Source organism: Staurois parvus, unplaced genomic scaffold (assembly GCF_062004578.1).
Source record: "Staurois parvus isolate SC_StPar_1 unplaced genomic scaffold, SC_StPar_1.0 ptg000025l, whole genome shotgun sequence".
NCBI lineage: Eukaryota > Metazoa > Chordata > Amphibia > Anura > Ranidae > Staurois > Staurois parvus.
The window spans coordinates 15875832-15901518 of record NW_028317821.1 but is presented as its reverse complement, the minus strand read 5'-3'; the positions used below and the strand labels follow the sequence as shown (position 1 = coordinate 15901518).

Below are 25687 nucleotides of genomic sequence, written 5' to 3'. Positions count from 1 at the left end.
AACAAAACTTTGCGCTCTTCTTTAGAGCATACACTTGCTTGGCAATAAGCATTGGTTTTGAATGTTCAGGTAAACAGTTATGCTGCAGATTTAATTAAATACCTTTCTGAGAGTGCAACAACACTCTGATGGAAGTGATGACACATGAACACAGCTTCATTTCTGATTTCCTGTGACATTTCCACATCGTCGAGAAAATGATTTGCCACCTTCTGAAGTGCATCTTCAGGCCATGCCTGGTAGATATTGCATCATAAAAAGAATTAAGTTAAATTCCAATAAACACAAAACAAAATAATTGCATTTATATAACAATTTATGGATTTATTTACATTAATAGGACGTAAAATGTCAACAGTGAGAATACATATAAAAATATGCAGAAATACCAATCTTTAGCAACTTGTGATGTGGTAATTATCTGTGAAGCAATACCACAGAGCACAGAGACCCCAATATGTTCAAAACCAAAAATGGAATCCTGTAAACTGGGAATGATATTAAATGGGCTTTGTACCTCTAAGTATGATAAGTCTGCCCTACTGATCAGCAATTATTACACAAAATGTGTTCCGAGCCTGTTGGAATGCTTAGAGATGCTCAGCCTTTTTCATCTGTTCTGGCACCAAAACGTTTTCTTTCAGTTGGTTTTTAGAGTTGTAATCATGTCAGGTGGTCAGACAAGGAAATTTGATACCCCAGATAATCCAGTGCTTACCACCAGAATACAAATACCTTTGATTTTGATCACCCTAGATTTCCATTACTGAGACCCGGAGACACACAACTTTTGGTACCCAAACCAACACTTTCTGCAAGGATCACCTCCGTTACATAGAACATTTTCTAGTTTTACTAGCCTTATCAGGCTTGCAATATTGGAAGAAAGTGCAGTTAATCTTATATGCGAAGACTGTATAGCTAATAATAAGGGGGGGGGGGAAACCCTGCCCAGTAGCTATGCAGGAAAAAACACCTCTTTGCCTCTGCGGCCTATAGGAAAGATCTACTCTTCCTAATAGTAACTCTGACACATACCCCAAATCTTGTATAGAGAATTAAAAACCTATCTATGACCCTGAATCCTCTCAACTTCTTGCTATTTTTGCCCCAAAAAGTTTGTCACAAAACACAAATAAGCATAAAAATGACATATTTTCTTTATTTTTTTTTTTAAAAAAAAGCAAAATAGGGTCATAGCGGACAAAAATTCTGAATATTTTGAGGAGATGGACAAAGTACTTGCAAATAAATAGGATACAACCAATGGAGAATGAAAGCGACCAAATGGAGACAAACAGCTACAAAAATGTTTAGATAGGGCAGAAACTGCACTAAGCAGTGAACAAAAAAGACCAGATTTTTGAACCCTTGACCCCCTAGCTACTGTGGAAGTCCAGACTCCCAGCTTGTTCATGCAGGGTCTGGAAATTCACAGGATACAAAAGTCGTACACAGAAAACTAGAACAATGAAAAAAACAGATATGCCTAGATAGACACAATTTAAAGAAAAAGCAGGACAAAAAGTAGAAAATCAATTTGTACATGAAGAGCAGAAGATATCATTATACACATAGATACCAAAAACAGGTCATCAAAATATCACTTTTGTGTTTAATTAAATTTATATAAGTTAGCTGCCAAGCATACAGTATATGCACATTTTACTTATGAATTATTCATACTGTATGTAGAGAGGATATATTACAAATGTAACACTATTTCCTGAATTCAAAGAAGTTTTCAAAATTGTTTTGAAGCTTTGAGTAGGGGTCTAGAACCCAGGTTTGGACCAAACTTTCTCTGTTTGGGGTGGTTTGGATTGAATCTGAACTTTCAGGATGTTCATGGGGAATTACTCATCTGCACATTCTGCAATGCTTTGCAAAAGGAGGTCCGATGCAAGACTTTGGCTAGTGATGGTATGTTGCAAAATCCCAGTCCACATAGGAAAGGTTGCTCTCCCAGCAGCTCTGTGCCAGTGACTTGATGTTTAGTGAGCAAGAGGGACAGCTGTATTGCAAGATGACAGAATGTGGGTTTTTTTTTATAGTGCAATGTACTAACCCAAAGCTATTTACTGTAGTGTGGTATATACAGTGCTGCTATAAATAAAGAAGGGTGACATATTTAATTTAATTTCAGGCTTTAAGGATTGACAATTTGGGTTTTTTTAGTCTTTTTTGCCTTTTTATTTGTTTTAGCTTTTATTTTTCTCCCTTTTTGTGGGGTCATCAGACACTGCAAATGCAGCCAATAATTTGCAGATGAACAATGTATACTATTAAGGTGAAATTTAGTTCTTTAAAGCACTGCATCCCCCATAGAGCTCCTGCAAAAGGTCTTAATAAGTAAGGTATAACCCCCACATAAATATCATGTATGGAAGGCAAAAAGGAAAATGTGGTTTTGTTCCTGTGCAGCTTTTAGGTGAGCAGCATGCATACAGTGAGGAACAGAAGTATTTGAAAACCCTGCGATTTTGCAAGTTCTCCCACTTCCCAAATCATGGAGGCGTCTGAAATTCACATTGTAGGTGCATTCTCACTCTGAGAGACAGAATTTAAAAAAAAATTCAGGAAATCACATTGTATGATTTTGAAAGAATTTGTTTGTCTTGCACTGCTGAACATAAGTATTCCCCCCTGATGAAGCCACGTGACCCTGTGGCGTAACGCGTAGGGGAGGGGCTCTGACGTCACGACGCTGATGTGAACAAGCGGCAAGTACAAACTGAGGATCTGGGCACAGTTTAATTGTCTGTAATAGCACTTTAATGTGTGAGTGCGCTATTCTTTCTTTAATAAAAGCACTTAAGTTTAAAAGGATAAGGCACTATTGTTACTTCCTTTTCTATGTTATCCCCCAATACCGGGAGGAGGAAGCAGTATACAGTCTTGCCTCATCTATCCACCAAGGCTCAGTGTGGATAGAAAAGAAGTGAGGGAGACCCCTGGTGGGAGAAAGTTGGTAGCACAAGCCTATCCATTCGAATGTGGAAATAAGCACCCAGCATGGAAAATACCATTTAGTCCTGATGGGACAAAAGCGATATTAGCCACTTAGTTTGGCTAATCAGTAAGGTGAGCTTACACCTACTCTTTAGCACTGGGAGTGTTGCACGGCACATTTATTGGCACTGGCAAGATTTGAAGCACAAAGTGGACTTTATAATAATTTATGATTGTATATACATTTTTATATTCATGTTTTGTTGCATAGGATATTGCATTGTTTGAAGCACGTGGTTTTTTCACGCTTATATTATTTTGAGTTATATGTTTATGATTGATTTAATACATATTGTGAAGCGCAACACATTTAGATATAAACCTGAGAAAATCAGTGTTAATATTTGGTACAGAGGCCTTTGTTTGCAATTACAGAGGTCAAACGTTTCCTGTAGTTCTTGACCAGGTTTGCACACACTGCAACAGGGATTTTGGCCACTCCTCCACACAGATCTCCTCTAGATCTGTCAGGTTTCAGGGCTGTCGCTGAACAAAACAGAGTTTCAGCTCCCTCCAAAGATGTTCTATTGGATTTAGGTCTGGAGACTGGCTAGGCCACTCCAAAACCTTGATATGCTTCTTACGGAGCCACTCCTTGGTTATCCTGGCTGTGTGCTTCGGGTCGTTGTCATGTTGGAAGACCCAACCACGACCCATCTTCAATGCTCTGACTGAGGGAAGGAGGTTGTTGCTCAAAATCTCACAATAAATGGCCCCATTCATCCTCTCCTTAATACAGTGCAGTCGTCCTGTCCCCTTCGCAGTAAGGCACCCCTAAAGCATGATGTTATCACCCCCATGCTTCACAGTAGGGATAGTGTTCTTGGGATGCAACTCCTTCTTTTTCCTCCAAACACGACGAGTGAAGTTTAGACCAAAACGTTCTACTTTGGTCTCAACTGACCACATGACTTTCTCCCATGCCTCCTCTGGATCATCCAGATGGTCATGGGCAAACTTCAGACGGGCCTGGACATGTGATGACTTGAGCAGGGGAACCTTCCGTGCAATGCATGATTTGAAACCATGACGGCACAGTGTTTTACCGACAGTGACCTTTGAAACTGTGGTCCCAGTTCTCTTCATGTCATTGACAAGCTCCTCCCTTGTAGTTCTGGGCTGATTCCTCACCTTTCTTATCATCAGTGATACCCCACAAGGTGAGATCTTGCATGGAGCCCCAGTCCAAGGGAGACTGAGAGTCGTCTTTAGCCTCTTCCATTTTCTAACAATTGCTCCAACAGTTGATCTATTTTCACCAAGCTGCTTGGCAATTGCCCCGTAGCCCTTTCCAGCCTTGTGGAGGTCCATAATTTTGTCTCTGGTGTCTTTTGACAGCTCTTTGGTCTTGCCCATGGTAGTAGTTGGCATCTGACTGACTGTGGGGTGGACAGGTTTCTTTAAAGGGCTCAGACAGGTGCTAATAAGTTGGATTAATGAGTGGAGTAGAGGTGGACTTTTTAAAGGCACAGTAACAGGTCTTTGAGAGCCAGAATTCTTGCTGTTTCTTAGGTGTTCAAATACTTATGTTCAGCAGTGCAAGACAAATAAATTCCTTAAGAATCATACAATGTGATTTCCTTAAATTTTTTTTAATTCTGTCTCTCAGAGTGGGAATACACCTACAATGTAAATTTCAGACCCCTCCATGATTTCTAAGTGGGAGAATTTGCAAAATATCTACAAGCTAAAACAGTGGTCAGGGTGTAGAATCAAGAGGCAGGGCATGTGTGCATAATATACCACTGTAGCAAGCAGAGGAAAGATGGAGTGATTAACCAAGCTGTTAACATCTTCCTACTATGTCTCTGAGGCCCAAAGTAGTAGTAGGCATAGTAGGCGTAAAGTCATTTTCAGCTGCAAAATCACTGTTCTTCCTCCTGTTCCAAGACAGGCAAGGAAAAGCACTTGACACTGATGTTCCCACATCATACTACTAGCTGGTTTCTGAGATGATGCGGGGAGGGAAGATGATAAGGTCTCTGAGCATGCCTGGGTACATGCAAAGAGTTTCCATCCTAGACATTTCATTCAAAGAACCGTATATAAACAGGACAGTGGCGTCCCTAGGCAGGTGCGGGGGTTGCGCCACACCGGGTGACACCTATCGCAAGGGGTGACACCAGACCCTCTCCATGAGCTCCACAAAAAGGAAAGTTTTAAAGCAAGCCAACGATCCCAGCAAGATGGATCGGATCTGTGGATTGAGCATAATGGATCTGAGTCCGATCCATTATACTCCCCAATCCGCAGATCCGATCCATCCTGCGGGGATCGTCGGCTTGCTTTAAAACTTTCCTTTTCGTGGAGCTCATGGAGAGATCAGTTAATCTCATATAGGTTGCAAGCCGACGATCCCCGCAGGATGGATCAGATCTGCAGATTGGGGAGCATAATGGATCGAACTCCGATCCATTATGCTCAATCCGCAGATCCGACCCATCCTACGGGAATCGTCGGAGGGGTGATACCAAGTGTTACCGCACTGGGTGACACCAACCCTAGGGATGCCCCTGCAACAGGACAATGCTCAAATCCTAAATGAAACTGTACAAGCATAGCTGACTTTGAATGTGAGGCAAAAAGATCTTCAAGAGCCTGAAATAAGCATGTAAAAAAGCAAAGGGCAGTCTAAGGGATTTATTTTCACATCAAAATCATGCCCCTAAAATGTTTGCTTAAATTCAAATTGTAACACAATTTAGTAACCATGCCCTTAAATTTAGAACATTTCTTACAGATGCACTGGCATATTCTCAAAAATGCCAGGGCAGTCTCTAAATTTGTGTATGGAACACCAGGCATTATACTGTATATAAGAAATGGTGATCATTATACAATATACTAGTATAAGACATGGAAAGGGAGATCTGTGTAGATTTCTACCAGAAGGATATTTAGATTTTTATCATGTCTTTATTGCCATACATCATAAATAACAAAAGAATGACCTATGCTTTAAGGTATTGGCCCACTATTCCGTTTTTTTAAAACTCTCTGTCGGTTAGAAACCTGTTCTCCCATTTGTTTCAGTGAGAAAGCTGAAGTGATGTTGGCACATAGGGAATGTGGCTCACATGCATGCACTCCATTTTGGAGTGCTATGTTACTTGGCAGTATGCCACCACCTTAACCTTGTCAGAAGTAATTCCAGGTGATGAAGCGGCTGGGGTATTTAAAGGGGGTGAAGACATGGAGAAGTGACAATCCCTGCTGGACTCCTTGCAGCATAGAGATGCCAGCAGTGGCCATATTCTTGCATTTACCATCTGGCAAGGTATTGAGATGGGTGATTGTTTCTCCCTCATTTGTATCCTAGGAGCAATTTTTTTTTTGTTATAGTCTCGTCATTATACCTTTTTTTTGCAATAAAAATGTTATGGTCCAACACACTTGAACCAGGGGACTAATACAGTAGAAACACATTGGGGGGATTTAGTAAAATTGGAGCATGCAAAATCTGGTGCAGTTCTGCATAGAAAATGATCAGCTTCCAGGTTTTATTGTCAAGGTTTAATTGAACAAGCTGAAATTAAAAACAAATTGACTAAAATTCACAGCTGCACCAGATTTTGAGTGCTCCAGTTTTAGAACATCTCCCCTTTTGGATGTGATTCATATAACTAATCATCCAGCAGACAGGTGTTGAGTATGTTTTTTTTAAATAATATTAATTGTAAATTAAGTATTCAGTTAAAATTACTGACATTATATGTGAAAACTGTAAATTATACAATATAATTATACTAACACTGGTGATATTCATACTGTACATATGCTTTTTTGCAGCTCATGTCCATTAAAAGATACATTATAATGTTCTGGTGCCCTTTTAGAACCAAAAAATTATGAGAAATGATTGATGTGAGAAATGATTTATATGGATGCCCTCTATATGTTGATATAACAATAATAAAATGTTATTCTAGAAAGTTCTTGTTCAAGATCTATACATATAGGACCAGGGGTGGACTGAGAACTCATGGGGCCCCCAGGCAATAGGGGATCATGCAGCCCCTGTATCCTTGCCCAAACTCAAAAAAACCTATGAAAAAGGTACTAGGGGCATCTCATGGGGCCCCCTACTGACCCCAGGCCCTCAGGCAGTGCCCGAGTGTCCAAATGGTCAGTGTGCCCCTGCATAGGACTGTGGTTGCCAGAAAAACATAGTCCCATTTTTTTGTAGGTATCAACACAGCTGGGTGCTAAATATAGTGGAGACCAAAAGGGAGGAAGAGGCACAACAGGCATCAGGCAACAGGCATCCAGGGCAGTTTGCAGAGGAGTGGAGTGAGCACTTGCTCTATTCCACCAGATAGCAGAGCTCCATGAGTACACACCACTGTCATTTCCTGGACTTATTCAGCTGTGTGGACCGTTTCAACAGACCGAACTAGTCTGCTTGCAAAATCTGTCACCAGCATCTCAAGTATGGTAATAAAATTGGTAATACAATTTTGGTTCCACATATATGTAAAGACATAAATATTCACCGCACAACTTGGTGAGAGCAGCATCTTCATGCAATTGACAACAGCCTCAAGTGATAGAGATGACAGTATTTCAAGGAGTGTCAGAATTTGCACTTTCAATGAGGAAGCGGGTCAGCATTGGGTCACATGTAGACTGCAACAATGCTCTGATTCTACCAAACCTCACCCTGACATCCCCAGCTTTATCACTGAGGAGGCAGCTTTCTGTGCACCAGCTACTGTAGCTACCCCCACACCCAGAGACCTAATTCCATCTTGGGAAAAAAGCTGGTTTTACAGCCACTGTCATTCCAGCTGGTGGAGTCTGTCCCCTGGCTGAATGTGTGACATGTGATGTACCACAGTGGCAGATTACCAGCTGCAATGTTTCTGCCTGTAAGGCCACCCCTACCCTCCATCATCATGTGGAAGGTATTGTTTCCACATTGCTGGACCACACAGTCAGCAGGAAGATCCATCTGACCAAGGGCACAAGTCCTCAATGTGGTTTCTGTGCATACTCTTTGTCTTTCCAGATGGTACAACCAAGTCCTGGCCAGCCAGTAAATCCATAGAAAGAGCTTATTCCCAGTCTATGACAGCTTTCTAGTTGGATACTCTGATTTACAGGATCTTCTTAGACAGGTCAGAAGATTATGTAGCCATTTCAGGTGGTCATAGCCAGATAGTGTTAGGCTGAGTGAAAAGCAGTGTGAACTCCATGTGCTCTCAAATTACCTGATATGTCCACCTGATTGAACTTTACCTTGGCCATCTCTCCCTCTCTAATTGCTGCCCTGGACTCAAATCAAATAACTTACATTCTCTCCAGCCACTGTGCCATATGCTTTTCTGTTGTCTCTGAAAAATGGAGCTGTAATTTTTTTGGGCTGCCTTAACAACTGCCTCATCTCTTGAACTTGGTTTTGAGGTATTTTGGTTCACTCTGGGTTGATATTTTGCTAGATTTTTTACACAATACAGTGTTGTGTGACACTATTTGGCAGTTTACATGAAGTTAATGGAGTTTTCTTTATTTTTTTCTTTATTCTTTCAAAATTAATACTTTGCAATATGTTTCAGCTTAATCATCTCTGCTACTTAATGTGCTAAATTATGGTATATACCACACACAAAAAAATTGTCTTTGAAAATCTACCTAATAAAGCTATTTTGGAGTGGACGTCAATCATATTGGATTGCTGATGCTGTATATAAATCATATTGGGTTGCTGATGCTGTATATAAGCCAATAAACAATGTAAATGTAAACTAAATTATTACATATGCAATTTATCTGATGCCACAATACGTTGTTGGTGATGCTGTTCTGGAGAATCATAATTTTCTTCAAAACTGCCTACAGTCTTTTATTTTATTTATTTATTTTCATTTTATATCCACCATCACTTCAGATCCCAGTCAGGATCTATTCACTTTTGTACCATACTTTTTAGTATTGGTTCACATATCTCTGCTATCACCTTCATTGTGGTGGTTTAGGATCCACTTTGTTCACTTCTGGATCCGTTGAGGATCAGGTCATGGTTAGATATCTGAAGATCCCGGGAGGATCAGGTCACATTTATGTTCTTTGCACATTGTGTCACTTTATATATTGCTTTCACATTTATTTATTTATAATATGTATATAATTAGGTTACAATATGTGTTTTATAGCTTTGGAGTAGCGCTGCATCATTTCCTTCTTATCTCACTTCATTTGATCATTTGGTAGATGATTGGATGTTAGCAGCTTCTCCCTGTTATTTGTATCTATCATAAGAAGAAGCGCAGGAGGTTTACCCCATTATTTCTCAGCTACCTACATGCCCTTTGTCTGACAGTCCCCTGTCTATTAGCCTAGAAAATGGCAGTTACTGATTCAGCTCTCAGTGACTTCAGTGGGGATTGGGTTTGGCATTCAGACTTTTGTTAAAGTGATTTTAAAGGCTTAATTTAAAAAAACAAAATAACAAACATCACAGTTACCTGCTCTAAATAATGATTTTACGCAGAGCAGCCCTGATACTCTTCTTCTCGACTCCCCCGCCTGCGCTCCTGGCTCCTCCCTCCTGTTGGGTGCCCCCCACAGCAAGCAGCTTGCTATGGGGGCACCAGATGCTCCATGTGTCCATTCACAGATGCTCCGTGTGTCCATTCCGTCCCGCCCTCTCTCTTCTCATTGGTTCACTGGCTGCTGTCTCAGATAATGAGGAAAGGGAGTCCCAGGATAGCCAAGACTCTAGTACACATTTCTGGATCAAGAGGGGGCTTAGGTGAGTATTACGGGGAGCTGGGGTAGGGGGCTGCTACACAAGAAGAATGCATGAAGGTGAAAAAACCTTGAACCTTTACAACCACTTTACATTTATGACTTTACTCTGAATCCAAAACTAGGCTTTTGGCTCATCACTAATCTTTAGTTTGTGAACACTGATATTGGTCACATTGCTGGATAATGAAATAATCTGCAAATATGGCATGTGCAGGCTGAGATAGGGCTCTTTCACACAAACTATCCGATCGGGTCTGCCTGCCCGTTTTTCAGGTGGACCCGATCGGAACCTCCTTTCTCCTTTATGGAGCGACAGGTGTAAACGGCATTTTCATCCGGCAGCCCATTGTGTCCGTGTCTGCTCTGCAGCAGTGGAGGGGAAACAGAGCTGTCATCCGCTTGCTCAGCGGGGATCCCATGTGAAAGACCCCATAGTCATTACTCCTACCTGACAAAAAAAAATCTGATGTTATGCAGGCATGGATGTTTAGAAAATGTTCAAAAAAAGTTACTTGTGTGTCAAGACATTTCTAGCTTACAAAATAACTTGATGTTTTATAGACATGGATCTTTAGTAAATGCTCAGAAAGTTAGTAATCTGTCAAGTCACTTTGTACACTTGGTCATGCTATTCCCTTAGTTGTCTATTTCAAACAAATCCTATTCTATTTATAGTTCCAGTAAATTCACCATCACCTGAAACCAGTTGATCGTACAGCAGTTCACTAGAGATGTGTAGTGACGAAGCTGATCACGGAAAGCTTTTCCTGTGGGACTGAAAGCCAGTACAATATGGAGATTTCTTCTGATGCGTTCCTTATATTTTCTGTACAAGTCATTATTTTCATTCTGAGTTTCAGTAGCTGGCAAAAGTTGACGCATCTGTTATAGGAAAAGAAAGGTTTAGCATCAATTGATATTTTTGGATAAACTGGTAAAGGCCACACACAGGTTTTAAAACGATCACTGTAGTATGTTTTACCAGCAATGTCAACATGATTGTAAATTAGATTCTGGCTTAGGAAATCATTTTATAGCAATATTATGGCCCATAATTATGATGCCAAAGGCAAGTTGATTTTACTACAAAGGCACCAATGCTAAATTTTTCTCTGAGTGATTGGAGCACCACTTGTGTAATTCCTTTTATTACATGCCTGCCTAAGCTGATAGGTTTAATTTTGTACTGTTAAACCTCTCACAGAAGTGATCTTTTAGCATCTCAGCTGATTTCCAGTTAGACATGTGGTATTAAAAAAAAGCTATGCTGTCTGTTTAATAAATCCAGACAGCTGGGACATTTTTTTGCCAGAAAAACATATTTTACTCCCCCTTGCCTCCTGAAACTTTGATGTTTAATCTGCACATAGTGAAACATGTGTGCCCTGATGTTTATATTTAGCAAAGCAGTTTCTACATCAGGGTTTTTCAACCAGGGTTCCTCCAGATGTTGCTAGGGGTTCTTTGAACAATAAGCAATCTGCCTCTCAGGTTCCCGCTGACACCATTGATATTTTTAGCTGTCTATAAGGGGGTCATTCTTCTCAATGACCACAAATGTAAGAAACATTCTTTCCACTGACCATCACACGAATGTATCATGAGCTGTAGATACAGAAATTTTTAGCAGGGGTTCCCCGAGACCAAAACGTCATTTCAAGGGTTCCTCTGTGTTGAAAAGGTTGAGAAAGGCTGCTATACATGATACCATGGGTCCATCTAGATCTTAAGCACACTTTCTTTCTTGAGTTCCCCTTTATGAAATTTAGGATTCTGAAAACGCCATGCCCTTTATGGTCTCCTCAGCTCCCTATTGTCAAAAAGTATGGGCTGTTTCACCGGCTACTAGAAAGCCAAGGAAAGTTAAAAGGGGCAAGCAGCAGTGCAAACCTAAAATATCTGGATGCTGTCTGCTGAATACAGAGATATTATTTTAGGTGTTTTAATTACCCACAGGCTTGTTACCACTTTGCAGAGATTTTGCTGCACACTAAAAATCCCTGGAATTAAAGCTGTTTGCTGTTTAAAAGTATTTAAAGTGATTCTAAAGGTTCACATTTGGGGGGAAAATAACAAACATGTTATACTTACCTATGTGTGCAATGAATTTGCACAGAGCAGCCTGCACCCCCCTCTTCTCGGATCCCCCATAGGCTCTCCTGGCTTCTCCTTTCTGTTGGGTGCCCCCACAGCAAGCAGCTTGCTATGGGGGCACCCGAGCAGGTGTGTTCCCAAGCCGCTGCTCCATGTGTCCATTCACATATGGAACAAACAAGTTATACCTGTGCTCAAATCCCAACAGCTAGTGCATGCATTTATCCATCAGGTGCTAAAGGGGTATAACCACATATTAACACTAGAAATTCTGAGGACCCTCTGCACACTGGTATATACCCTTTCAAGCACACTTTGCAATAAATAGGGATATTTAGTTCACACATATTGCAATACATGCTTAAGCTGGCCAACTGCGTCAAAGTAATCCCTCTATGGCCAGTCCCACTCTGCTCTGCCTACGCAAATGCTACTGTGGACACAATGCTAACATAGGGAAAAAGACAAAGTGGGGGAGAGCTACCAGGTTCAGGTCTGCACTAGCTGTTGGGATTTGAGCACAGGTATATCTTGTTTGTTGTATTGTTGGGTCAGTAGCCAGACCTGAATCTTGTAGCTCTCCCCCATTGTGTCTTTTCCCCTAAGCTAGCATTGTGTCCACAGTAGCATTTGCGTAGGCAGAGCAGAGTAGGACTGACCATAGAGGGATTACTTTGACGCAGTTGGCCAGCTTAAACATGTATTGCAATATGTGTGAACTAAATATCCCTATTTATTGCAAAGTCTGCTTGAAAAGGTATATACCAGTGTGCAGAGGGCCCTTCAGAATTTCTAGCATTCACACATGGAGCCACGGCTTGGCCCCACCCCCTCTCTCCACATTGGCTGACTGGCTGTGATTGACAGTAGCAGGAGCCAATAGCTTCCACTTGCTGTCTCAGCGAATGAGGAGGCAGAGACCTGGGAGAGCTCAGGCTGTTGTGCACATCGATGGATCATGATGAGGCTCAGGTAAATATTAGGGGGCACTGGGGGGCACTGCTGCACACAGAAGGTTTTTTACCTTTATACATAGAATGCATAAAGGTAAAAAACCTTAAGCCTTTACAACCGCTTTACATTTAATTTGAAACTGTAAATTAGTTATTTAAAAGCAGTGTTGTTTAAGTCAAGTCATATCAATACAAAAATCTAACTAACAATTTTATCTGAATTAGTCAAACAGCTGATCAGGCCATTAATAAGCTTTGCTGAGGTTACTGTGACAACTAAAAGGAAATATTCCTTACACGCTAAAGATAATCTCTCACTTCCTGTTGTGTCTACATGACAGAAGTGAAGGGAAATCTACCTAATGAGACAGAGATGGCAACAAATAAAGAAAAAAATCTTAAAAAAAAGTGTTTTAACCTGCTCTATTGAAAATGTAAAAAAAAAAAGTTTTGGCTTTGGATATAATTTACATCATTTATTTATTTATTTATTTATTTATCGAGTTTATATAGCACCAAAGGGTTTGCTCAGCGCTGTACAATAGGGGGGGACAATACATGAAACAGTACAGTAACATCAAACAGCACACAAGGGGTAAGAGGGCCCTACTCTTTTGAGCTTACAATCTAGGAGGGAGGGGGTAGAGGTACAGGAGGAAATGGCTGTGGGGGATGGAGTGGTAGGAGGAGGGAAGGGCAGCGGCTGTTAGGTGAGGGTGGGGTAGGCTTCCCTGAAGAGGTGGGTTTTCAGGGAGCGCCTGAAGGTGAGGAGGGAAGGTGACAGTCTGATGGATTGGGGTAGTGAGTTCCAGAGGATGGGGGAGGACCTGGAGAAGTCTTGCAGTCGTGCGTGGGAGGAGGAGACCAGGGAGCAAGATAGAAGGAGGTCCTGTGAAGAGCGAAGGGTACGGGTAGGGTGGTACTTGGGAATCAGGTCGGTGAGGTAGTTAGGGGCAGTGTTGTGAATGGCTTTATAGGTCAGAGTGAGCAGTTTGAATTTAATGCGTTGGGCAATGGGGAGCCAGTGGAGGGAGAGGCAGAGGGGGGTGGCAGAGGTGGAGCGGCTGGTGAGGTGGATGAGTCTGGCAGCTGAGTTCAGGATGGTCTGAAGCGGGGAGAGTTTGCACTGGGGTAGGCCGATGAGGAGGGAGTTGCAGTAGTCCAGGCGTGAGATAATCAGGGAGTGAACGAGTAGTTTAGTGGTGTCTGGGGTAAGGAAGGAGCGTATTTTGGCGATGTTGCGAAGGTGGAGCCTGCATGTATTTGTGAGTGATTTGACATGAGGTTGGAAGGAAAGGTTTGAGTCCAGAATGACGCCAAGGACCTTGGCTTGCTGGGCGGGATTGATGGTGGTGTTGTTGGTAGTGATGGAAAGGATGGGGGGGGGGCACGGGAAGGGGGAAAGACGAGAAGCTCGGTTTTGGAGAGGTTGAGTTTGAGGAAATGGAGCGACATCCAGTCAGAGATGTCGTTTAGGAGGTGAGTGATGCGGGCGGAGAATGTGGGGGTGAGGTGAGGGGTGGATAGGTAGATTTGAGTATCATCAGCATAGAGGTGGTAGTTGAAGCCGTGGGAGTGTATGAGTTTGCCAAGGGAGGAGGTGTAGATGGAGAAGAGAAGGGGTCCAAGGACAGAGCCCTGGGGGACCCCAACAGAGAGGGGGAGGGAAGAGGAGGTGGCGCCGTTGTAGGAAACGCTGAAGGAGCGTTGGGATAGATAGGACGAGAACCAAGAGAGAGCGGAGTCTCTGATGCCAAGAGAGAGTAGTTTATTAAGGAGGAGGGGGTGGTCGACTGTGTCAAAAGCCGCAGAGAGGTCTAGGAGGAGGAGGACAGAGTAGTCGCCTTTGGCTTTGGCGGTTAGTAGATCGTTGGTGATTTTGAGGAGGGCAGTTTCGGTGGAGTGTAGGGGACGGAAGCCGGACTGTAGTGGGTCAAGGAGGTTGTTGTCATTGTGTGGTAATGCTCCAGGGGACTGCTAGGGCAAGTCCAAGCATTATCTCCATCACCATCACCTTAAACAAGTATAAATCATTGCTTCTGTAGAAGGAACATACTGAGCAGCTTGAAGGGATATTATGTTATCTAGAAAGGGAAGGTGGGATGATAAGTTTGGTTCGGATCCGGGTGAAGAGAGCAATAAAGATGTGAACATTGTAGCAGGGGCGGACTGACAACTCATGGGGCCCTGTGTCCTTATAGGGGATCATGGGCCCCTGTGTCCTTGCCCAAACTCAAAAAAGGTACCAGGGGCATCTCATGGGGCCCCCTACTGACCCCGGGCCCTCGGGCAATGCCCGAGTTTCCAAATGGTCAGTCCGCCCCTGCATTGTAGTAACTCATAGCAAACTGGTTTCAACTGCTTGGTTGTTAGGAGTCACTGCACTCTGCATATTATCATGCTCTTTGCACCTTGATCCCCCTGCAAAATATAAGCCCAGCCCCTGAATTCCTTGTAGGTTTTTTTTAAGCAATACATACATGTTTATTATGGTTTACTTTACAGTGCGTACGTAAATAAGGTATAACATGAATTATCATGCCATTAAACATGATTACATGTTGGTACAAATGTGCAATGGCATATGTTTCAAAGTAAATTCCATTTATAAAGACCAATCCAATTTCATTTTCTTTAAAACCTTTAAAAGGCTTCAGTTCTGGATCACATAAGTCATCATTCTCAAATGATAAGAGGTTGTCGCACAAGACATTGCTGCAATAAACCTAATTTCAAGTAACTCAAATATGTATTTCCAAGTATACATGTTTCACTAAATTGGGCAAAATAAAGATTTGTTCTCATGTGTTCATATCTAGGAAATAAAGGTGGAATCCAGTCTGGGTTTTCATGGCCACTTTGGCAGTGTTACCGGATTTTGTGTTCCACTGGCGATCACCAGCAGGTGGTATAAATGAAGCAGGACTGAGGTTGCTTTTGGCCTGGGACTCAGGAAGACAACATGAGAGAGCTATGGATGTGGAGATTGCTTTGTAAGAGAAAGAAAAAGGTTTGCACAACATTTGTTTTGTTGGTGACTGGGAGAAGCTCTTCACCTGTGAGATAGGAGTTCCTTCTGTTTAGTTAGTGCCTGGATGGCAAGGATCTATTTTCTGTTTTGTTTTGTTTGTTTTCCATGCAACCTTTTTAATAAAACTGGCTGCAAGTCAGACTTTGTCTTGGACTGTCTGCACTGACTTTTGTCTGGACCACCTTTTCCCCAGGGAAGGTGATCTCAATGACTAATGTCACAACACTATCAGGGTCTAGTAAAGCAGTGGCAGGCTTTCCATCCACATTTGTTTCTCCATATGTCCCTGACATAATGTGGTACATGCCACCTGTCCAAAAAAAGACATGCGCTTTTCAAATAAGCATTATCACATTGCATTAGTTCATCATTTAGGGGACAGTTAGCAGCAATATGACCTAATGCATGCCAACAATAACACTTTATAGGTTCTGCTCCCCCCCTTCATTATCTGTAGCAACAGTCTTGTAATTTTTCCCTGAGGCCTTGAACCCCAGAACAGTCTTACCAAATCCCCCGGGCAGTTTTTTACCCTTAGAGACATTGGTGTGGAGCACTGATGAGTTCAATCCAACACAACAAACACTTTACTCCTGCGCTAGGAAAGGACTCAGTATACCCAATAGGAATGTTCTGGAATTTTCTGAAATATGCACTGCTTGCTGCCCTCAACAGACCGGGGTGGTCCGAATACACTGGATACAAATGGAGAAACAGAAAAAGGGCGCACCGACCTAGTGCATTATCGTTTAAAATAATTTATTAAAGAAACAAAAATAGGTATCATACTCACAATGGACATAATAACACAGGCATGTCAAACTGAACAAGGTGTATGATCCAAACAACATCTGAGTCCTCTGGCTCTGGCTCTGAGGTTGTGTCCTGGAAACGCGTTAGCCAGTTGGTCATCCAGGGTTCCATCGTATGGACTCAGATGTTGTTTGGATCATACACCTTGTTCAGTTTGACATGCCTGTGTTATTATGTCCATTGTGAGTATGATACCTATTTTTGTTTCTTTAATAAATTATTTTAAATGATAATGCACTAGGTCGGTGCACCCTTTTTCTGTTTCTCCATTTGTATCCACTGATGAGTTCAACCAGTTCTCAACTGCAGTATATCTCTGCAGCAGGTCCACCACTTAGTTTGCAGTCTTAGGGTCCCCATGGCTGACCCACTTTCTCAAAGTGGAATGAAGCATGCGTAGATAGTGGTCCATGACCACACATTCCACAATCTTAGGGACTGACAAAATCTCTGGCTGTAGCCATTTTCTGGTGAGGTGTATTAAGTCAAACACCTGGGAGCAGGGTGGTTTGTCAGTATTGTAAAACCACTGATGCACACGTTGAGCCCGGACCACAACAGTGATGCCCAGGTGTGCAAGGATTTCAGCCTTCAGCTTCTCATAATCATGGGCAGCATCTGATTCCAGGTCATAATAGGTCTTTTGGAGGTTCACCCATCAGAAAAGGTTCTAGCAGTAATGACCATTGCTCTTTTTGCTATTCTCCCAAAACAGCAACTCTCAACACTTGTGAGGTAGGCTTCAATATCATCTGCAGGCAACATCTTTTGTAGGTAACAGCTGGCTTGCACCATTTTCTGTTCCACTGGCAGTGGACCTGTGAACCCCTTCTTGAATTCCATCAGGTGTTGGGCCACCTCCTTCCTGCTGGGTTTCAGTGGCCAGCAGCAAGGCTTTTATCACATTCTCCATCTTCCCACTTACTCAGGAAGTTTCCACCAAATCCACCATACAGTATTTGGGGGTTAGCTCAAATGGGGATCACCTTCCCTGGGAAAAAGGCAGTCCAGACGGCAGGTCTTTCTTAAAAGTCTGACTTGTAGCCAGTTTTATTACAACGGTTTCATGGAAAACAAATCAAACTGAAAATAAATCCTTGCCATCCAGGCACTAACTAAATAGGAGAGACTCCTATCTCACAGGTGAAGGGCTTCTCCCAGTCACCAGCAAAACAAAGCGTTTTGCAAACCTTTCTTTCTTTTCTTTCTTTCTTTCTTTCTTTCTTTCTTTCTTTCTTTCTTTCTTTCTTTCTTTCTTTCTTTCTTTCTTTCCAATCTCCACATCCATACCTCTTTCAGGTTTATCTTCCTGAGTCCCAGGCCAAGAGCAACCTCTTGCTCCAGTTCTGCTTTATGTATACCACTGGTGGTCATCAGTGGAACTCAAAATCCTGTACAGAACCAACACTGTCAAGGTGGCCCAGAAAACCCGAACCAGATTCCACCTCAGTGGATAGATATATATATATATAGATATATATATATACACAGTACCATGCATAAGTCAGGTGTGAAAAAATGCTATAAATTAAAATGGTTTCAGAAATAGACATGTTAAAAGTTTTTTAATCATTTAATTAAACGGAAAGTAAATCAACAGAAGGGAAATCCAAATCCAATTCATATTTGGTGTGACCACCTTTTGCTTTCAAAACAGCATAAGTTCATGTAGGAACTGGGGTGTAGAAAAATGGCAGTAGGTTCTCTGAACTGATGAGTCAAAATCTGAAATATGTGGCTGTAGCAGGAAGCAGTTTGTTTGTGAAGGGCTGGAGAACAGTACAATAATGAGTGTCTGCAGGCAACAGTGAAGCATGGTGGAGGTTTCTTGCACGTTTGGGGCTGCATTTCTGCAAATAAATTTGGAGTTTTGGTCAGGGTCAATGGTCTCCTCAGTGTTGACAAATACAAGCAGGTACTTATCCATCATGCCATACCATCAGGGAGGTGTGTGATTGGCCCCACATTTTTTCTGCAGCAGGACAACAACCCCAAACATGCAGGCAATGTTATTAAGACCTGTCTTTAGAGTAAAGAAGAACAAGGAGTCCTGGTAATGATGGTTTGGACCCCATCTCAACATCATGAACTCTGTCTGGGATTACATGAAGAGACAAAAAGGATTTGAGGCAGTCTACATCCACAGAAGATCTGTGGTTAGTTCTCCAAGCTGTTTGGAAAACCTACCCGCTGAGTTCCTTCAAAAACTGCAGGCAAGTGTATTTAGAAGAACTGATGCTGTTTTGAAGGCAAAGGGTGATCACACCAAATATTGATTTGATTTGGACTTCTCTTCTGTTTATTTACCTTCCATTTTGTTCATTGATAAAAATAAACTATTAACACTTCTATTTCTTCCACGTGAACACAGATAAACATCCATCCCTTTCTTCAGTATACCAAAAAGATGTAACTGGACCAACAGATGTCAGAGAGTGGATAACACAGGTCTATTGTTATATTTGCTACCTAACAAGTAGCCCTCTGGTGAGTGCATAATGGTGGTGGACTGCACACTGGACTCTAGAGCACTGTGTGGAACTGAACACGATTTGCCGTGATTACTAGTATCACATCACTGATATACAGATTTATCCTGGAATTACTTTTTGTTTAATACCATATTAGTTGCACTGACATATACTGTATGTATATTTATACCTTTTTGTCACATTTTCCCTTTATATGCTTTATGCACTGCACCTTATATATATATATATATGTTGGTTTCATAAATGTTTGTAGAAGCAGTCTGCATGCCTAGGTGCTTGATTTTATACACCTGTGGCCATGGAGGTGATTGGAACACGTGAATCCAATGAATTGGCAGTATAGTGTGTGTGTGTGTATATATATACACACACTATACTGCCAATTTTATATATATATATATATATATATATATATACACACATTTGTAATTTTAAGTTTGCAGTTGAAGCCCATTGCCGTATTCCAGCTCTCTTTGCATTGGAAATTAACTTTAACAACATTTAGTGGTCTATTTGTAAAAAAAAAACTGTTAGATATATGTGACAAGCATTGACCTCATCCTTGATTAATTCTGACCATAGTTTGCGTCATACAGTAATTACCTATAATTGTCAGCTCCATATAGTAACCACGATGCAATAATTTTTTCTGGAAAAACACCAGATTATGGCCACTAGATGGATCTGACAATCATAGGAAATCACTGTATAAAGAAAATTTGGGTCAGAATTAATTAAGACTTTTTTTTTACAGAATTGGACCCTTAGTGTGATCTCTACTCGTGTACTCCTAAAAATCTAGCAGATGTATAAGATGTATTAATACTATAGCTGGAGATGCATTTAACTTAATTTCCAGCTCAAAGTAAAGCTCTCACCCTGCCATGAGAACAGTGGGAGTGCCTGCACTGGCTACTGAAGTACAAAAAAAAGAATCCATAATTATCTATGTGTAGTCTCATCTGCCATCAACGCTAACATGGTCTATTTTCCCTGAGGTAGATGGAAAAATATTTTTGCAATATATGAGTGCATCTTGCAGGGGTTAGAGAGAAGATACTACATGTAGGGCATAACAGTAACTGCAACACAGAAGGGATGAGCCCAAAGTTTGATCTGAACACAGATTCAGATCAAACTTTGCTGTTTGGGTGTTGGGACTTTTTGCTTTTTCAGCAGGAGCCAAATATCATATAATAGTAGTAGTAGTAGTGTTTTTTACCGCTACTATATATGACAGTTTCCTGTCAATGGTTATTTACCGCTTCCTGTCCTTAGGATTTACCTGTTCATAATTGGACAGGATTGGTAATATCAGGATCATAGCTGTAGCCATTTTTTTCAGACAACGATTCCCTAAAAAGTAAAAGTGATCTGAGCAGATACACAGCTATGCGATCACTTTTACAGGCAGTGACAGGGGGTCCCCCTCGTGCGGCTTCCCACCTTCTTTACTAGGCTTTCCTGTCCCACCAGGGCTCCTGGTACCAATGCACCCTGTAACATTGGTTGCACTAGACAAAGTTGGAGGAACTTTCATTGTTCCTCCCTTTTCGTGATGGCAGAAAATGGGAATAACAAGGATTTTGTCACTTCTAGTTTGGTTTGTTGTTTACAAGCTGACACCAGCTTATAAAGTAGCCAATTAAATCAATCTCAGTTTACTCAGCTGCTTTTGAGAGCAGAGTAAAGATCTGGGTTTAACTAATTGCCGACCGCAGATAGCCGAATGACGGCTGTACTGCAGCCGGCTAGTTCTGGGTGGACATCATATGACATCCTCCCAGAACACGCTCTCCTGCGCGCCCCCCGTGGCGCGCACCCAGCGATCTCCATGATCGCTGTGTCCTACAGACACAGCTGATCACGTGACGTGGTAAAAGGCCAATCACAGCAGCCTTTTACCACGTGATCAGCGTCAATGACACGCTGATCACCGGGAAAATGCAAATGCCGGTTCTCGGTTGCACTTTCCTCACGCTGTCAGATCGTGAGGAAAGTACTGCCGTAAACCGGCAGTTGTCAGAGCGGGGATCGGCACCGATCATCAGGGTCACTGATCACCAGTGCCCTGATGATCGGTGCCCAGCAGTGCCACACACAAGTTCCGCCCATCTGTGCCCAGCACTGCACCCACCTGTGCCCAGCAGTGCGCCCACCTGTGCCCAGCAATGCGCCCACCTGTGCCCATCAGTGCGCCCACCTGTGCCACCCAGCAGTGTCACCACCTGTGCCCAGAAGTGCCACATACCTGTGCCCAGTAGTGCCACCCACCTGTGCCCACCAGTGCCACCCACCAGTGCCCATCAGTGCAGCCCAGCAGTGCTGCCAGTCAGTGCCACCAGTCAGTGCCCAGCGGTTGTGCCAGTCAGTGCCCAGCAGTGCCCCCAGTCATTGCCCAGCAGTGATGTCAGTCAGTGCCACCTATCAGTGCTGTCTATCAGTACCCATTATCAGTGTCGCCTATCAGTGCCACCAATCAGTGCTGCATATCAGTGCCACCTATCCGTGACACCTCATTAGTGCTGCCTATCAGTGCCGACTATCCGTGCCATCTCATTAGTGCCGCATATCAGTGCCGCCTATCAGTGCCCTTCAGTGCTGCCTATCAGTGCCAATCAGTGCTGCCTTATCAACGCACATCAGTGAAGGAGAAAAATTACCTGTTTGAAAAATTGTATAATAGAAACAAAAAACTTTTTTTTTTTTCAAATTTTTTTGCACTTTTTTTGCTTATAGCACAAAAAGTAAAGTTCCCAGCAGTGATTAAATACCACCAAAAGAAATCTCTATTTGTGAGAAAAAAATAATAAAAATTTCATATGGGTACAATCTTGCATGACCGCGCAATTGTCAATCAAAGTGCGACAGCACTGAAAGCTGAAAATTGGCCTGGTAAATAAGGGGGTATAAGTGCCCGGTAGGCAAGTGGTTAATAAACCCCAGATCTCTCCATAAAGAGGACCTGTCACGGCCCATGCTGTTGCAAGGGATGTTGTTCATTCACTGTGATAGCAATACAGTTCAATTTAAAAATTATTAAAGGCAAGGTGTCAAAAAATAAATTTACATAAAATAAATAATACAATTTAAAAACATTTAAGTGCTCCCATCCCCCCATGCTCACCCACAATCGCAAACGCATATGTAGGTCCTGCATGCATATGTAAACAGTGATCGCATAAGACTTTTGATGTATTAACATCAGAGTGACAGCAAACATTTTAGAGCAGACTTCCTGTTTCATTCTTAACTGGTAACCTGTAAAGGCTTTTAGATTCTCAGATAATTTAATGTACTATAGTTTGTCACCATTCCAAGGGCGTGTGCAATTTTAAGTCCTCATGCACACTTGACTTTTTTACAGCTGCAGCTTTTGGCTTTTGACATTTTTTTCTACAGCTAGTAAACTCCCCAGCATGTTATCCTATGTATCTATGCACACATAGACTGTACTTTCTAGAGGAGTTTTTTAGCTATAAAAACGCTATAATAACGCTGAAAAATGCTGAAAACGTGGTAAAAAGCTGCGTTTTTTTGCACTTTTTTGACCAAAAAAGGCTAAAGAACGCAAAACGCCACTAAACGGTAATGCAAAAACACTAAAAAAAGCTGAAAAAATCATGTTTTTAACGTTGCTTTACACAGCTAACATTACCGGCAGCTATCAAAGTGTCCAGTGTGCATGAGGGCTAAAGCATGACATGTTAGGTATTTATATACTTGGCATAATATTCTCTTTTATAATTTACCAAAAATTTGTTATTATATTGAGTTTGTATGCAGGTATTTTATTGAGCGACATGAACAATTGCAGAAACCATTTTATTCCCCAAGGCCTCTGCTTAAAAATATTTAATGCTTGGGGTTTCTAAATAGTTTTCTAGCAAAAAAAGTCGGCTTTTACATGTATGAGAAAAATGTTAGAATTGACCCAGATTTAGGTAGTCAAGGAAGCAGACACCGTGACCAGTGACATCCCCTAGCCCCATTCATTTTTTGGCCAGGAATCTCCTGCCAAGTAAACAAAGGGGCAGGGATAGTATTGCTATCGCTGACCAAATATGGCCACATATCCATGTTTTTTTTTCTCATCGTGATTGACATAAATCCACATGGCTGGACGATGTGATTGACAATGGATGCACATCATTTTGTAAAGCGCTGTGCAAACTGTTGGCGCTATATAAATCCTGTATAATAATAATAATAATCATCATAGGACATTTTTCAGGGTTTTTCTTTTTCATTTTTAATAAAGAACTTGTCAAAGTGTGTGTGTAGGTTCACTTTTTTGTGTTGCATGGGGGTAGTTTCTGGGTCCCCCTTGTAGAGGGCATGTGGCCTGGTATAGTTTGGGGGAGGGGGCAATCTTGCCTCTCCCTCCTTTTTTTTGGTCTGCTAGGTTGCATGCTCAAAAAAGGGTCTAGTATGAATTTTGGGAGGACCTCACACATTTACTCTTATTTTTTGATTGAGGCTCCCCCTTAAAATTCATACCAGACCAATAAAAAAAAATAGAAATGGTACACCCCCCAAATTTCATATCAGACTCTACCAGATAGGGTCTTTTTGTTGGGCCCCCCATTAAAAATCAAAATCAGTGGCTCATCTAGGATAAGGGTCTGGTATAAATGAAAGGAATCCCCAATCACTTTGTTTACAAACAGAAGTAAATGGCCAAAGCTGTCATTTATCTGTCATCAGAAATTTCAACAGCATTTTTTTCTTTGTAAATGTCAATTTTGCTGTGCAAGCTTATATACACTATACAGATGTGCAACTTCACAAGCAGGTTAAGGGCACAAGCAGGTTCATGTTTTTTAAATTTAGCATTTTTTAGGTATCACTTTAAGCATTATTACAACTTTTGTACCTGCAAATTAAAAAATTTGATTTGTTTTTAAATTGGTACCTGTTCACTAGGGTATTGTTCAGTCCGCCATGCTATTTGTTTGACAATATCTTCTCTATTTGCCTAGAAAATGGGTATTACTGGTTTTTAGAATTTGGCTCCCAGTGACTTCAATAGATTTGGCACCCAAAGTTCAATAAAGTTTGACAAATCTAACTCAAACCAAACCCAGGGACATTCAACCTATCACTACGACACAGTGATTTTGGCAGATGGCAGTGGCGTATCATCCATGGGTGCAATGTGTGCATTGCACATGGCCCCCAAAGGGTATGGGGCCGACTGTGCTCTGATCCACAGTGCACCCATGGATGAGACAAGTCTGCAGATGCGTCTGCCACTGTCCTTTGTGTGGCCCCTGTCACACTTGTCATATTTCCTCCTAATGCCACTACTGATATACATCACGGCTAAATGTATACACTGCCAGCATGTGTCCTCCTCCCTCCATCTCTCTCTCTCTCTTTCCGATGCTCCCACTCACTGTGCTCCAGTGCTACAGGCAGAAAGCTTATGGGGTGAAGGTGGAATTGATGGCTTCTGTTGACAAGTGCTGGTGGTAAGAGCTCATTGCTGGAATTCAGAGATCCCACCGGGAGCAGTTCATTGTGAGGGATGTGTGGGGTGGGGGAGGTAAGTTGATGGAGTTTTGCAAGCTCTTGGGGGATTGTGGGCAGAGACTTGAAGAAAGGGGTTAAAAAGTCATGTGGGGGGGGGGGTAAGTGCAGTTTCTGCCAAAGGGTGGGAGGCCAGTACTGGTGCTGTGTGCTTGCAGCTAGCTTCAGTTGGTCTATGCATGCCACTGCCCTGTGATCTCTGCAGTGCTGAATGAACTGATGCAATGAATTAGGGCTTCAACTCATCTACACCCCTCTTCTGTACATACTAACTGCCTCCAGACCCCCCCCCATCCCTCTCCTGTACATAATACCTGCCACCATACACTCTGCACTCCTTTTTTGTACAAATTACCTGCCACCATACACTGAGCACCCCTTTCCTGTAAATACTACCCACTACTATACACTCTGCACTCCTTTCCTGTACATAACACCCACCGCCATACACTCTGCACTTCTCTTCTGTACATATTACTGCTGCTATAAACTCGGCACTCCTCTTCTGCACATACTACATTACACACTCCTGCACTATATACAATATATTGTGCATTACACACCGCTGAACTATATACTCTATATTGTACATTACATACTCTTGCACTATATGCACTATATTGTGCATTACAAACCACTGAAATATATACACTATATTGTGCATTACACACTCCTGAACTATATTGTACATTGCAGACTCCTGCACTTTAAACACTATATTGTGCATTGCAAACTCCTGCACTATATACACTATATTGTGCATTACACACTCCTGCACTATATACACTATATTGTGCATTACACACTCCTGCACTAAATACACTATATTGTGCATTACACACTCCTGCACTATATACACTATACTGTGCATTACACATTCCTGCACTATATACACTATATTGTGCATTACACACTCCTGCACTAAATACACTATATTGTGCATTACTCACTCCTGCACTATATACACTATATTGTGCATTACACACTCCTGCACTAAATACACTATATTG

General features: G+C 41.9%; 1 protein-coding gene across 1 annotated transcript in view; it reads right to left on the bottom strand.

Moving 5' to 3' along the window:
* Positions 1–25687, bottom strand: part of LOC149471958 (dynein axonemal heavy chain 3-like) — a 710466-nt gene that overhangs the window by 517069 nt on the left and 167710 nt on the right. Inside the window, exons 9-10 of the mRNA XM_089652692.1 lie at positions 10459–10644; positions 103–236 (exon numbers count right to left, since the gene is read on the bottom strand). Coding sequence (XP_089508818.1) covers positions 103–236; positions 10459–10644 — 320 coding nt within the window. The remainder of the gene's footprint in view (positions 1–102; positions 237–10458; positions 10645–25687) is intronic.